Source organism: Salvelinus namaycush, chromosome 3, assembly GCF_016432855.1.
Source record: "Salvelinus namaycush isolate Seneca chromosome 3, SaNama_1.0, whole genome shotgun sequence".
Lineage (NCBI taxonomy): Eukaryota > Metazoa > Chordata > Actinopteri > Salmoniformes > Salmonidae > Salvelinus > Salvelinus namaycush.
The window spans coordinates 66,260,021-66,275,560 of NC_052309.1; the positions used below are offsets into that span (position 1 = coordinate 66,260,021).

Sequence of the window (15,540 nt, forward strand, 5' to 3'; positions counted from 1 at the left end):
TGAACGTACCGCATATGAAAATCGAATCACGTTTAAATGGAGTGAGCAAAGGCAGCCACTTGGAGTGAATCAGCACTGATCGTAAACAGGTGTTAGGCCAATCCCGGTGGAGGTGGCCCACAATGCACCTGTGCATACCAGTGATAGTTTGTCCACTGTCAGACACACCTCTTATCTCTAATCTACAACAAACAAGTCTGAAAACAGGCAACAAATACTACTCTGGTATCGGTTAAGGTATGTTCAGTTTATTCAAAAATATACACCTAGACAAGTTAATTATCTTTTAGAATACATAGTCAAAATGCTCGATAAAAATGTTGTGTAGGAATTACTGTGACTATTTGTGATGCAATCCTTACTATGAATTGTTTATCAGCCCTTGTAATTTTGTGACCATCATTTGTTTGCCTTGTGAGGGATAATAGGCCTTGTCCCATTCTAAAACTATCTAGCTGTGATTTTCAAAGCAGTTTCTGTTGGTGAGATTTTTCCTAACCTCTTCTCTGCAAGATAATATGCTGTTGATTGAGAAGTGCCCTGAGGGATGTTAACTTGGGTCACCACCACACACACAACAGCTTGGGCAGTCCTCAGACGGAAGGCCAAATTCTAAATCCCAAGCCTAAGTACTTGTCGGTTAACATCAACCAGCAGTATAATTAGTAGGCTAGTTGTTGTGCTCTGTGTTGGTTATTGAACTAGTGATGGCAAATGTCTTAAACTTCCTTCAATACAAGTAGGGCTACAACCACAAGGCCCATCTAGCCCAGTGACTATGATAGCTTAGTTATAGTTGCATGAGTCATCGGCCTCTACAACATGGCAATCTGGTTTATCGAACCTGTATAGGCCTAGTTCAATATTTGTGACGTGTTAACCTATGGGCCTAGTAGAAATGTTTTTGTGTGAACTAGTATGTTGTCTCACCCGTAGGGCTTCTGGTAGGAGAAAATGATGGCTGAGGCGGGGGTAATGGAGATGTTTTCGGAGCAGGAGCTGACCTGCTCCATCTGCTTAGACCTGTTCAACGACCCAGTGTCGACGCCCTGCGGACACAACTTTTGCCAGGGTTGCATCGGAGGCTACTGGGCCTCCAGCACCACCTGCACCTGCCCGCTCTGCAAGCATGAGTTCCCCGAGCGGCCTCAGCTCAACATCAACCGAGTCTTCGCCCATATTGCTGAGAAATACAAAGAAGCTCACTACGGCACGGGAAAGCTGCACATGTCGGACGTGAAGACACCGGGAGCCATGGCCAACAGCAACCCATTCCTGGAGGAGATGATCAAATGTGATGTGTGTACAGGGAAAAAACAAGTGGCGATCAGCTCGTGTTTGACCTGCACGGCATCCTACTGCGAGGCCCATGTGCAGCCTCACCTGAACACGCCCTTCTATGCCAACCACCAGCTCCTGGAGCCCCGGGAAGCGCTTCGCGGCCGCACCTGCCCACTGCACCACCGGCTCCTGGAGGTGTACTGCCGCACGGACCAGATCTGTATCTGTGCCATCTGTGTGCTGGAGGAGCACCGCACACATCGCACTGTGTCCGTGCAGACAGAGCGAGTCAACAAACAGGTGAGGAGAAGGCAAAGCGGCTTTCACATCAGGCGCTTGGAGCACACACCCCTTCAGAACCTCAATGGCCCAAGCAGCTCAAAGATGCTTTTGTGCCAAGGCTATGGTCTGAAGGCTACTTAAGGGTGTGGTGTGTTTCCTGGGGTTGGATGTGTGCCTTTTTAAAGAAATATAATTTAATTCTAGTTCTGTGGTTGGTGTGCCCTAACAGTCAAAACAGACAATGGCCAATGAAGAGAGGACAGTGTCAGGTATTTTATTTAGGTGACTATTTTTTATATTACAACTTGTATTTTGAACCTTTGAAAGACTGAGGATTGGCTACGAGTTTGTAGGTCATAGGGGGCTCTCAGCTTCTTGCAATGCAGATGACATAGATAGATAACCCCTATGTAAAAAAGCCACTAAAATCCCTTTTGCAATGCAGATTTTACTCTAAAGATTATCTGAGATGTTCTTGTCTAAGTTGCAGCCACGTTTCTAATGTAAACAACCTGCATAGAAACAGTGACTTGCTATTTATCTGGTTCACTTTCAGATAACTGTAAAATCCTGAACCAAGAGGATAAAAAAGTAATGGGGAACTGGAACTTTTCAAATTTAGTAACACATTTCTATTCAATGACTTCAATAACTGCATCACAATTTGACAGCTGCCGGTTGCACTGTATTTTAAGTCATTAAATATAACATATGATCCTCCTTTTGGCTCTGAGCAGAAAACAAAGAAACAGCTCATCGCATAAATGTTTCTGAGAAAATGGGCAGCTCCATTGAGGCCATCTCTATTTTGAAGAACTCAATTTTCTACTGCTACTTCTATGAGCAAACAAACTGGGAGGGGGCACACTGCGGCCTGGAATGTGTTGTATGAACAGGTATAAAGCCAAGGTTTGTGATTTACTGCCACCTGCAGTTATGGAATGTTTGCTCATGAGTATAATTCTGATCCCTCCTGATGACGCGGATGAAATCATGTGATCCTTCCTTAACCTATAGGAAGTCTCATGCAGTTGATTACTTCAAAATAGATCCCCACAGTGGTGAATATATTGATAAAAGTCACCTTGTCCTAGAGAGATTCACATGGTTATCAAAAAGTCACGCCAGGGTAAGCCAACACAAAACACAGCCCTTATTTAAAGTGTTTTGAAAATCCCCTATGGGAATAATGAATTTTGGAGAGAAACTATTGGAACCATTTCCCTGTTTGACTGCTAGGTTTAATGGGTATTATGACTCATACTGTGGTACTCTATGGTTAAAGTCCTCAATGGTGCTAAAATGGGCTTTTGGGCACTAGAATCCTCATATCTCTATGGGTCGGGCATCTGACTAAAAACATGAGCAATTTTACATGATTTAGGTCTAATCTTGTGGATAATGGGTTTGGCTCAAGGCAAATTAATAACATGCATGATTTTTTGAATGAATGTATTTCATTATGTTATCTGAAATGTATATGGCTATTTCAAGGGCAATGTTTTTCTATTTGCATCTAAAAAAAAAAATTCTAGGGTATTTTTTTTGGCACTTCAAAGCACATTTTTACTTGAATGTGTTCCCTAAGAGCGCCTGTTTTAAGCAGCAGCAGGCCAGCAGCATTGTCTAGTTAGGACAAGTAGTGAACTGACATGATGCCAAATCTACTCTCAATGACACTGCATTCACATAATTGGTCTGTCTCTCATCCTCCACCTCTTTACTGTCCTTTGTCTGTCACACAGAAACTCATTGGAAAGACGGAACTGGAGATTCAGAACCGGATTGAGGGGAAGCACCTCCGTCTGAATGAGCTCAAGAGCCGACTGGAGACCGTCAGGGTAGGCAGCTGATTCACAGGCCCCGACATTGTATCAACATTGTGTTAGATCTATTTGACCCCTTCACTAAACCCCTCAACGTGTCAGGCTTCATATTCATCAGATTACGCTACCACTCTGTCTAGTGTTAGGTGACCGTACCAACAACCATTACTCCCACTGCAGTGGCTATTAGCAGGTCAAGACAGTTTGTTTAGTCAACCAGTAGCTATTAGCAGGTCTAGCCAATCTGTTTAGTCCACCCAAATGATGTTTGCCATACCCCTGTTATGATACATTACAGAAAAAAACTATAATAAAAAAACTTTTTAGGCTTGATGAACCGCACATTTTTCAGTTGTGTGACCTGCGATCACAATAATGACCATAACTGGAGAGAAAGAAACTGACCTTAAATTAGTGTCAAGGAGTAACTTAATCCTTCTGTTTTCTCTAGAACTATGCACGGGGTGAGCTGTCGCAGGTGGAGCAGTTGCTGGGGGAGCTGAGTCGCTCAGTGGACAGGATCCGTGAAGAGCTGGTGGGCGGGATGGAGGAGAAGCGGGCATCAGTGGAAACACGGGGGGAGGGGCTAGTGACCCGTTTGGAGGCGGAGCTTGGCCAGCTGGAGGTGCGGCGATCCAGACTGGAAGCCCAGGCAACGTCTGAGGACCACATTGGCTTCCTCCAGGTACGGAGGGAATGTGTTTTAGCTGAGGCACCTATTATCATTTGTGGATGCACTTCATTTAGCTTATCTGTTGTAACAGTTGGGTGGGGTTTGCACTTTGATGGGACATGCACCTGGTGTGCCACGCGTACATTCCAATGGCCTCTAAGTGCAAGCTATCAGAGATATTATCAGAGTCCATTCCACTGATGTTCAACTCTGAACTGTAAGTCTTTCAATTGAACATATCTGTCAATGCCTGCCTTCAACCTACTTTCAGAGTTTTGAGGAGGCGAGTGCCCCCCTACAGGCAGACTCTGACACCCAGGAGTTGGATGCCGATGTGTCGCTGCATTTCTCTCTGGGGGATGTGAAGGTGGCTCTGGGGGAATTGAAGAAGAGTATGGATGAGATCCGCATGGGGGAGGTGCGCTCCCGAAGCTCCCGTGAGTAGCACCATCATCACTTTCATCGTTTTAACCAATCTCATAATCACCATAGTCATATCATTATTTAATATCCTCATTATCCTTTTCAAAATGGACATCACAGTTAACAAATATTCATAATAATGGTAATTTCATTTAATATTTTTTTCTTTCTGGGGGGGGGGGGTAGATCAGCTTTAATATTGCATATAGATTGTAGATTATTTGCATCATTTACATAATGTTCATCATATCGTTACCAAAAATCCCTACAACATTATTATTTTGTAAAGAAATCATAAGTTGTTCCCTTACTGTGGTTTTCGGGTGAAGTTTCTCATAAATTACTGAGTTGAAGATATCGAGAAAGGTATTCTGAAAGTAGTCACTCTAGTCTGTAAGCAGTCAAAATACCATTCCTACTCAAATACCTCATGCCAATAGAACTCAAACCTTCTGTCATCCATCGCTGTGTTGAAACATCGGTCAGGTGAAGAATGAGTCTTTCACAAAAGTGGGTTGTAAAAATACCAGGAGGAACACGAACATATGAGGAAACACTACCTGCATAACTATTATCACACCTGGCCTGAAAGTATAATGCACTGTATGTTGTTACCAACCTATTTGTTTGTTACTATAACCCATTATGCGTGTTTCAGTTACTTCCCTACGGGAGAGCGACAGTATGATGAGTGTACAGACACTACGGACCACTAAGAGTCAGTGGTCTCTACGAGGTGGGTCAATTTTAAATTACGTCTCATATACAGTGGGGAGAACAAGTATTTGATACACTGCCGATTTTGCAGGTTTTCCTACTTACAAAGCATGTAGAGGTCTGTATTTTTTATCATAGGTACAATTAAACTGAGATATGGAATCTAAAACAAAAATCCAGAAAATCACATTGTATGATTTTTAAGTAATTAATTTGCATTTTATTGCATGACATAAGTATTTGATCACCTACCAACCAGTAAGAATTCCGGCTCTCACAGACCTGTTAGTTTTTCTTTAAGAAGCCCTCCTGTTCTCCACTCATTGCCTGTATTAACTGCCCCTGTTTGAACGCGTTACCTGAATAAAAGACACCTGTCTACACACTCAATCAAACAGACTCCAACCTCTCCACAATGGCCAAGACCAGAGAGCTGTGTAAGGACATCAGGGATAAAATTGTAGACCTGCACAAGGCTGGGATGGGCTACAGGACAATAGGCAAGCAGCTTGGTGAGAAGGCAACAACTGTTGGCGCAATTATTAGAAACTGGAAGAAGTTCAAGATGACGGTCAATCACCCTCGGTCTGGGGCTCCATGCAAGATCTCACCTTGTGGGGCATCAATGATCACGAGGAAGGTGAGGGATCAGCCCAGAACTACACGGCAGGACCTGGTCAATGACCTGAAGAGAGCTGGGACCACAGTCTCAAAGAAAACCATTAGTAACACACTACGCCATCATGGATTAAAATCCTGCAGCGCACGCAAGGTCCCCCTGCTCAAGCCAGCGCATGTCCATGCCCATCTGAAGTTTGCCAATGACCATCTGGATGATCCAGAGGAGGAATGGGAGAAGGTCATGTGGTCTGATGAGACAAAAATAGAGCTTTTTGGTCTAAACTCCACTTGCCGTGTTTGGAGGAAGAAGAAGGATGAGTACAACCCCAAGAACACCATCCCAACCATGAAGCATGGAGGTGGAAACATAATTCTTTGAGGATGCTTTTCTGCAAAGGGGACAGGACGACTGCACTGTATTGAGGGAAGGATGGATGGGGCCATGTATCGCGAGATCTTGGCCAACAACCTCCTTCCCTCAGTAAGAGCATTGAAGATGGGTCGTGGCTGGGTCTTCCAGCATGACAACGACCCGAAACACACAGCCAGGGCAACTAAGGAGTGGCTCCGTAAGAAGCATCTGAAGGTCCTGGAGTGGCCTAGCCAGTCTCCAGACCTGAACCCAATAGAACATCTTTGGAGGGAGCTGAAAGTCCGTATTGCCCAGCGACAGCCCCAAAACCTGAAGGATCTGGAGAAGGTCTGTATGGAGGAGTGGGCCAAAATCCCTGCTGTAGTGTGTGATCTCTGTAATTGCAAACAAAGGTTTCTGTACCAAATACACTGCTCAAAAAAATAAAGGGAACACTTAAACAACACAATGTAACTCCAAGTCAATCACACCTCTGTGAAATCAAACTGTCCACTTAGGAAGCAACACTGATTGACAATAAATTTCACATGCTGTTGTGCAAATGGAATAGACAAAAGGTGGAAATTATAGACAATTAGTAAGACACCCCCAAAAAAGGAATGGTTCTGCAGGTGGTGACCACACACCACTTCTCAGTTCCTATGCTTCCTGGCTGATGTTTTGGTCACTTTTGAATGCTGGCGGTGCTTTCACTCTAGTGGTAGCATGAGACAGAGTCTACAACCCACACAAGTGGCTCAGGTAGTGCAGCTCAACCAGGATGGCACATCAATGCGAGCTGTGGCAAAAAGGTTTGCTGTGTCTGTCAGCGTAGTGTCCAGAGCATGGAGGGGCTACCAGGAGACAGGCCAGTACATCAGGAGATGTGGAGGAGGCCGTAGGAGGGCAACAACCCAGCAGCAGGACCGCTACCTCCGCCTTTGTGCAAGGAGGTGCACTGCCAGAGCCCTGCAAAATGACCTCCAGCAGGCCACAAATGTGCATGTGTCTGCTCAAACGGTCAGAAACAGACTCCATGAGGGTGGTATGAGGGCCCGACGTCCACAGGTGGGGGTTGTGCTTACAGCCCAACACCGTGCAGGACGTTTGGCATTTGCCAGAGAACACCAAGATTGGCAAATTCGCCACTGGCGCCCTGTGCTCTTCACAGATGAAAGCAGGTTCACACTGAGCACATGAGCACGTGACAGACGTGACAGAGTCTGGAGACGCCGTGGAGAATGTTCTGCTGCCTGCAACATCCTCCAGCATGACCGGTTTGGCGGTGGGTCAGTCATGGTGTGGGGTGGCATTTCTTTGTGGGGCTGCACAGCCCTCCATGTGCTCGCCAGAGGTAGCCTGACTGCCATTAGGTACCGAGATGAGATCCTCAGACCCCTTGTGAGACCATATGCTGACACATGCACATTTGTGGCCTGCTGGAGGTCATTTTGCAGGGCTCTGGCAGTGCACCTCCTTGCACAAAGGCGGAGGTAGCGGTCCTGCTGCTGGGTTGTTGGCCTCCTCCACGTCTCCTGATGTACTGGCCTGTCTCCTGGTAGCGCCTCCATGCTCTGGACACTACGCTGACAGACACAACAAACCTTTTTGCCACAGCTCGCATTGATGTGCCATCCTGGATGAACTGCACTACCTGAGCCACTTGTGTGGGTTGTAGACTCCGTCTCATGCTACCACTAGAGTGAAAGCACCGCCAGCATTCAAAAGTGACCAAAACATCAGCCAGGAAGCATAGGAACTGAGAAGTGGTGTGTGGTCACCACCTGCAGAACCATTCCTTTTTTGGGGGTGTCTTACTAATTGCCTATAATTTCCACCTTTTCTCTATTCCATTTGCACAACAGCATGTGAAATTTATTGTCAATCAGTGTTGCTTCCTAAGTGGACAGTTTGATTTCACAGAAGTGTGATTGACTTGGAGTTACATTGTGTTTAAGTGTTCCCTTTATTTTTTTGAGCAGTGTATTAAGTTCTGCTTTTCTGATGTATCAACTACTTATGTCATGCAATAAAATGCAAATGAATTACTTAAAAATCATACAATGTGATTTTCTGGATTTTTGATAAAAATTACAGACCTCTACATGCTTTGTAAGTAGGAAAAGCTGCAAAATCGGCAGTGTATCAAATACTTGTTCTCCCCACTGTATATACAGTATATTATAGTACCAGTCAAAAGTTTGGAAACACCTCATTCAAATTAGTTTAAATAAAAACTATTTTCTACATCAAAACTATGAAAAAAACACATGGAATTATGTCGTAACCAAAGGTGTTAAACAAATGAAAATATATTTGAGATTCTTCAAAGTAGCCATCCTTTGCCTTGATGACAGCTTTGCACAATCTTGGCATTCTCTCAACCATATTTATTTATAGGGGACAATGCACATTAATCAGCAATATTACAATAATGCAACATGTAAATGTGCCGGGGTTAGCCAAAAGCTCATTTACACCCGTCATCCCAGGGCAGCTAAGGACAATTAGACAGCCACAATACAAATACTCACTAAAACACAAAATACAAATGCATCCAATAATATATAATTCTAACGACCACTATCATCAACTGTTGTCTTACATATGAGGCACCACAACACATGTGTGCAGGTTTGCATAGATTTTAGCCATGTTTTCAATTCAAATTTAAAAGTACAATCAGTGCAGCTTCTCAAGTCCGTGGGCATTGCATTCCAGTATATTGTAGCTCTATCAGAGAAGGCCGATTTTACTGTGTCCCTTGTAATCCTGGAAAGCCCTTGCAAGCCTGGTCATCAAGATTCTACATCTACATACTGCTTAAAGCTATCCAGGCTAAATCAATTGTTTGTAAATTATATGATAACAGTGGTAACTGTTTGGTTTGTTATCAAAAATCTTTATTGTTTGTAGAGTGATTTCAGAATAGTAGTTCCTGCTTGTGACCAGCATGTGAGGTAATATCTCAAATGTGAGAAGATCATACCATGCATATATAGTTTGGCGGCCTCCAGAGGAAGGAAATGTGTTATTTAATAGTTTTGATGTCTTCACTATTATTCTACAAAGTAGAAAATAGTAAAAATAAAGAAAAATCCTTGAATAAGTAGGTGTCCAAACTTTTGACTGGTATTGTACATGCAGTGCATTCAGAAAGTATTTAGACCCCTTGACTTTTTCCACACTTTGTTACATTTTTGCAAATGTGTAATTTAAAAAAAAATCACATGTACATACGTATTCAGATCCTTTACTCAGTACTTTTAAGCAGAGATTACAGCCTCGAGTCTCCTTGGGTATGATGCTACAAGCTTGGCACACCTGTATTTGGAGTTTCTCCCATTCTTCTCCACAGATCCTCAAGCGCTGTCAGGTTGGCTGGCAAGTGTCGCTGCACAGATATTTTCAGGTCTTTCCAGAGTTGTTCGATCTGGTTCAAGTCTGGGCTCTGGCTGGGCCACTCAAGGATATTCAGAGACTTGTCCCGAAGCCACTCCTGCATTGTTATGGCTGTGTGCTTAGGGTTGTTGTCCTGTTGGAAGGTGAACCTTCGCACCAGTCTGAGGTCCTGAGTGATCTGGAGCAGGTTTTCATCAAGGATCTCTTTCTACTTTGCTCCGTTCATCTTTCCCTCAATCCTGACTAGTCTCCCAGCTGAAAAACACATCCCCACAGCATGATGCTGCCACCACCATGCTTGACCATAGGGATGCGTAGGGATGGTGCCAGATTTCCTCCAGATGTGACGCTTCACATTCAAGCCAAAGAGTTCAAACTTGGTTTCATCAGACCAGAGAATCTTGCTTCTCATGGTCTGAGAGTCTTTGGGTGCCTTTTGGCAAACTCCAAGCGAGCTGTCATGTGCCTTTGACTGAGGAGTGACTTCTGTCTGGCCACTCTACCATAAAGACCTGATTGGTGGAGGGCTGCAGAGATGGTTGTCCTTCTGGAAGGTTCTCAGATGTCCAGAGGAACACTGGAGTTCTGTCAGTGACCATCAGATTCTTGGTCACCTCCCTGACCAAGGTCCTGCTCCCCCGATTGCTCAGTTTGGCCGGGTGGCCAGCACTAGGAAGACTCTTGGAGGTTCCAAACATCTTCAATTTAAGAATGATGGAGGCCACTGTGTTCTTGGGGACCTTCAATGCTGCAGACATTTTTATGTACCCTGCCTCAGATCTGTGCCTCGACACAATCCTGTCTCGGAGCTCTACGGACAATTCCTTCGACCCCATGGCTTGGTTTTTGCTCTGACATGTATTGTCAACTGTGGGACCTTATATAGACAGGTGTGTGCCTTTCCAAATCATGTCCAATCAATTGAATTTAAGACAGGTGGACTCCATTCAAGTTGTAGAAAAATCTCAAAGATGATCAATGGAAAGGATGCACCTGAGCTCAATTCCAAAGTTTCTTAGCAATGGGTCTGAATACTAATGTACATGCATACATTTGCACATTTCTAAAACCTTTTTTCGCTTTGTCATTATGGGGTATTGTGTGTAGATTGCTGAGGAATTGTTTTTGTTACAGCCTTATTCTAAAAATATATCAATACAATGTGGACAATGTCAAGGGGTCTGAACTTTACGAAGGCACTGTATTTTCACACAATGGTTGGAATAATACTGTGACATTTTTAAATCTATGATAAAGCACTTTGTGTAAGAGCTGTTTTGAAAAGGCCTCCTGAAACCAGATTTTGCCCTACACTCTGCCAATAATAGCTAGTTTTAAAGTGACACATCTCTACCATTAAGCTCCTCTAATTAGGCTCCTCTCTTGGACCACTCTGACAGTTTCTTGAGAAATAGCATTTTGCTAAGAAGCGTTTTTTGTTTGTTTATTTTTTGACCATTTTAATTGAAAACAAGGTACGGTACTTAATTGTTACCCAAAAATGATTTGATATTGAGATAAAAATGGCTGCATTCATTCTGTACTCACGCATACTTCCATTAAACAACATGTCTTCATGTTTCTTCTCCCCTCAGATCTAAAAAAGATCAAATCTGGATCAGGTATGTCTGTCTGCACTCTTGGAGCTCTTCACTCCAAAGATTTTCTTTTGGATTAAGGTCTAGGACCCATGTGAATGAAGTAATGGGTAATGAGATAGGATATTTTGCAGAGCCTTTGTTTTAGCTCAAAGGAAATGTTATACAAAGGTCAAGAGTTTGTTTTAAAGGAAAAAGCTTACAAACCTAGTTTACTTACTTAAAATACCTTTTTTAAGAAGATTGGTGCTTGATGATTCACGATGCCTCTTCTGAAGAATTTTTAAAATAACTAATTTGATGTAGGCCTCAATAGATTCTGTTGTTTTTTTCACTTCATATATTTCGACAAGGTATGCTATTTTTAAACACACACATCTAATAGAACATCTTCCCCCACCTTCATAATGGTTCACCAATAGTTTAAAGGCCCAGTGCAGTCAAAGTTCAGGTTTTCTGTGTTTTGTATCATATTGTACAATAGCTGATGAAACGAACACTGTAAAAGTATTAAAAATTTTGCTCACTAGCCACATTTTCATCCATAGTTTTATGCAAGTAAAGTCGTACAGTATGAAAAATAATCATGATAGCTGATCGTGATAGAAACGGGACGTTTCGGGACTATTTGTAAAATGCTAACAGAATTTTGTTCGAAATGGTTGGATCTTTTAGTGTCAGTTAAATTAATTAGGCAAGAAATGCATAAATATTGACATAACCATCATATTGAAGTAAACTTGGAGTCACGTGATGATATGGTGTGTGGTCCTCTTGCTACGTCTTAGGGAAGCCATGCAATTTATTAGGCTACAGGTGAAAGAAGTTATGAGCTTCACTGTGCACTTTCAGTACCCTGTGATTTTTGACACTCCTTTCCAATAAATATTGAGGGTCTTATTCTGGTGACGTGCTGTCTGACATACAAATATTCTCTCTCTTATCCATAATAATCTCATGTTGAGTAGCCTACCCATACAGTATCTGTGAGCTGTTGGCTAGAGCACACGTGCCAAGACCAGAGTAGACACATTTGCTATTTAATGCAACAGTTTGTGACAAAACTATCTGTAGAGTTGAAAATGGGATGGAAATACATTGAACATAACATTTTTGTTCAGTACCTGAAAACTTAAGCGGGAAAAAAAGTACCCACTGATTTTTATCCGCAATAGTGAGTTTGGTGAAAGCACACTGGTGGGAAATGCATATTTTCTTTATGGGGATTCTAGAATACTTGCATAAGTATCTGTCGCTAATTGGATGGAAACCTAGCTAGTGTTATTTCCTGATAGTTTCTGGTTGGAATTAATCTACACAGGACCTTCTAATCAACCTGTTTCCATGGGAGGGAGTTTTGCCTTGCCTGGTGCCATCACCAGGCGGTAAATTGATTAATAAACAATGACAAAGAGTTCCAAACTTCTCTGCCAATAACAGCTTGTTTTAAGTTTCCCCCTCCCCACTCAGATCACTCCCAGACGGTCCTAGCAAAATTCTTCCCTGATTAGGTTTTTTGCTAAAAAGCTGTTTTTGTCAATTTTAACGGAACACTAAAACAGTAAGGTACTTAATTGTTACCCAGAAATGATTTGATATAATAAAAAAACGGCTGCATTGGACCTTTAATCAAACCAACAGTAGTTTCTATGTATTGGAAAAGAGACTCACTGTAATTACTTTTTCATACAGGGCTGAAGAAGATCCAGTCTTATTTAGGTGAGTTGTTCTGATCTTAATTCTAAATACCAGCCTGTCCTGGTCTTATCTCTACCATTGCTCTTACTGTATTACTGGATGTAGTGATTGACTGTTTTCCAATAAAGCTCTCCAAATAGTCTGTTTTACACAAGACACCATCTCACTGTCTTTTTGGCCATGATTCCTAACATTATTCGGCTGTGGCATTCACACCAGAGCCTTGACCTTTTTGTGTTCCTTCTCATTCAGAGGATGTGACGCTAAACCCGGTGACGGCGTACCCCTTCCTCATCCTCTCTGACGACAGGAAGCAGGTAAAGAGAGGAGAGAAACTGCAGTTCTACAGGAACAGCACACAACGCTTCGACGTCTGGTCTTGCGTGCTGGCCAAAGAGGGCTTCAACTCGGGGCGACACTACTGGGAGGTGAGAGGGCAGGGGTCAAGGGTTGGGGGATCTCATAGAAATTGGAGGGTGGGAGAAATGACTGAATAGTCGTTTCAGTTTTATTGGTTTAATCTATTTAGGCGTTTGATGTTCAAGTGTATGTCGTGCAATCTAGGAGAGTAAATCACTTAGGATTCAACCTTGCATGCTCGTCCCCATTCAACTTTTGTCGGTATCACTTTATCTTTGTTTCTTTCTGTCTCTTCATCTCAGGTGAATGTGGGTGAGAATAAAGACTGGAAGGTGGGCGTGGTGCGGGAGTCAGCCCAGAGGAAAGGGCTGTTTGACATGAGCCCTAATAGTGGTTACTACGCCCTCTGGTGGGGGGGCACCCACCTGCGTGCCCTCACTATCCCGGCCCTCACCAAGGTTAAGACTTCGGTGCGCCTCCGCAGAGTGGGCATCTACCTGGACTGTGAGGAGGGTCAGGTGACCTTCTACAATGTCAAGACTGGCTCGGAGGTGTACAGCTTCAGCGTGGCCGAGTTCTCTGAGAGGATGTTTCCTCTACTGGGCACTGGGGACAGGGAGGTGCCCCTGGCTCTCATGATCACACAGTGTGGCAGCGTGCCCGAGTGAGAGGATAGTGAGAATGAATGGTGAGATGACATGAAAGTGTGTGCATGTATAGAAAATTATGAAAGTGAAAATGTGTTTTAGGGTGAATTTGCTTGAGGATTAAAGTGTGGTTAGCTTGGATGAGTCAGTGGGAAAGTGAGTGCAAGTTTGAGTGGATGATGAACATATTGGTGAAAATATTTTAGGTTGAATGTGCTTGAAGATGAGTGTGAGATGAGGTATGTGAGATGGAGGGAGGGGACAAAGAGAAATGGAGTCGTCTGGGGTGAAAATAAGATGGAGAGAAATCTCATCTCTACATTTTGCCTGCAACCTCCAATTCAGCTGTTGGCATTGTCCAGTACCCACTGAACATTTGACTCATTGCACACACACTGGTTCACAATGCACTGAAAGGCAGGTGATGGGGCAAAACACTTGTGTGGCATCTTGGAATTACTTCATGGTCAGGAATCAGTATTGATATCTGAAATCACAATGATACACTTGTATTCTAACCCTCTTTGTTGTCACAATTTTCTAATATGTGTCAAAATGGCTTCAGTCTAAGGTTCTTATTTATCTTGGTGGATAGGTCCTGTTGAGGATATCTTGTATTGTTCAAGGTTGTTTCACACTAACTCAGGGTTTCCCCAAACTCGGTCCTCGGGACCCCAAGGGGTGCAAGTTTTGTTCTTTGCCCTAGCACTACACAGCTGATTCAACTAATCATCAAGCTTTGATCATTTGAATCAGCTGTGTAGTGCTAGGGCAAAAACCAAAAACGTGCACCCCTTGGGGTCCCGAGGACCGAGTTGGGGAAACGCTGCACAAACTACTTTGATTCTGTATCTGGAATTGAATTCTGTCCTGTTTGCAGCATTGTGTACATGTTTTACAGTTGTCAGAGAATGGTGGACGATGATCATAGACATTTGCTGAATCACTACCCTTACACAATTCAAGTGGACGGCCGTGAAAGATGCTATTAGCTTGTAAGGCTATTTACAGCAATGAGTTGGTAATTTATTTTGTGGCAATATTGCTTGTTATTGTCCTGTCCCATATGTATGTTTTTAAATATTTTAACAATAAAAATGTATTGGGTGGAAAAAAGGACTGTCTCAGTTATGTTTTACAGTTGGTCATTGGAACCTTTCCATTATTGTTACATGGGGCTCCTGAGTGGCGCAGCAGTATAAGGCCCTGCATCTCAGTTCAAGAGGTGTCACTACAGTCCCTGTTCTGTACCCAGGCTGTGATTGAGAGTCCCATAGGGACTCCATTGGCCCAGTGTCGTCCTGGGTAGGCCGTCATTGTAAATAAGAACTTGTTCTTAACTGGTTAAATAAAATAAATCACTAAAGCTGCACTAGCTGCTGTTGATTCCAGCCACAAGAGGGTGCTGGAGTACAAGAGCAGTCTTTCCCTCATCCCTGCTCTTGGATAGCCATTCTGTGCAGGCGCAAACTCAAACCCAGCATTTCATGAGATGTGTCATGCACCAAACTCCCAACATTGACAAATGCGAAGAGCATGGACACTGCGTCACTATAGCTCAATTATAATGGAAAGCGTTATTAACCAGCAATATATTGCGTTGGTCCAGGGCAAGGAAATCTAATTCAACAGTAGGGGCTAACAATTGCATCTTTGTTCA

At 43.2% G+C, this 15,540-nt stretch overlaps 1 protein-coding gene across 1 annotated transcript; it reads left to right on the forward strand.

Moving 5' to 3' along the window:
- Positions 1–957: 957 nt before the first annotated feature.
- LOC120043991 (E3 ubiquitin/ISG15 ligase TRIM25-like) lies at positions 958–14,523 on the forward strand. Its single transcript, XM_038988584.1, has 9 exons — positions 958–1,581; positions 3,309–3,404; positions 3,841–4,074; positions 4,334–4,499; positions 5,144–5,221; positions 11,173–11,199; positions 12,868–12,894; positions 13,126–13,301; positions 13,536–14,523. The coding sequence occupies exons 1-9, from the start codon at positions 958–960 to the stop codon at positions 13,899–13,901; spliced, it is 1,794 nt and encodes a 597-aa protein (XP_038844512.1). The 3' UTR covers positions 13,902–14,523.
- Positions 14,524–15,540: the final 1,017 nt, after the last annotated feature.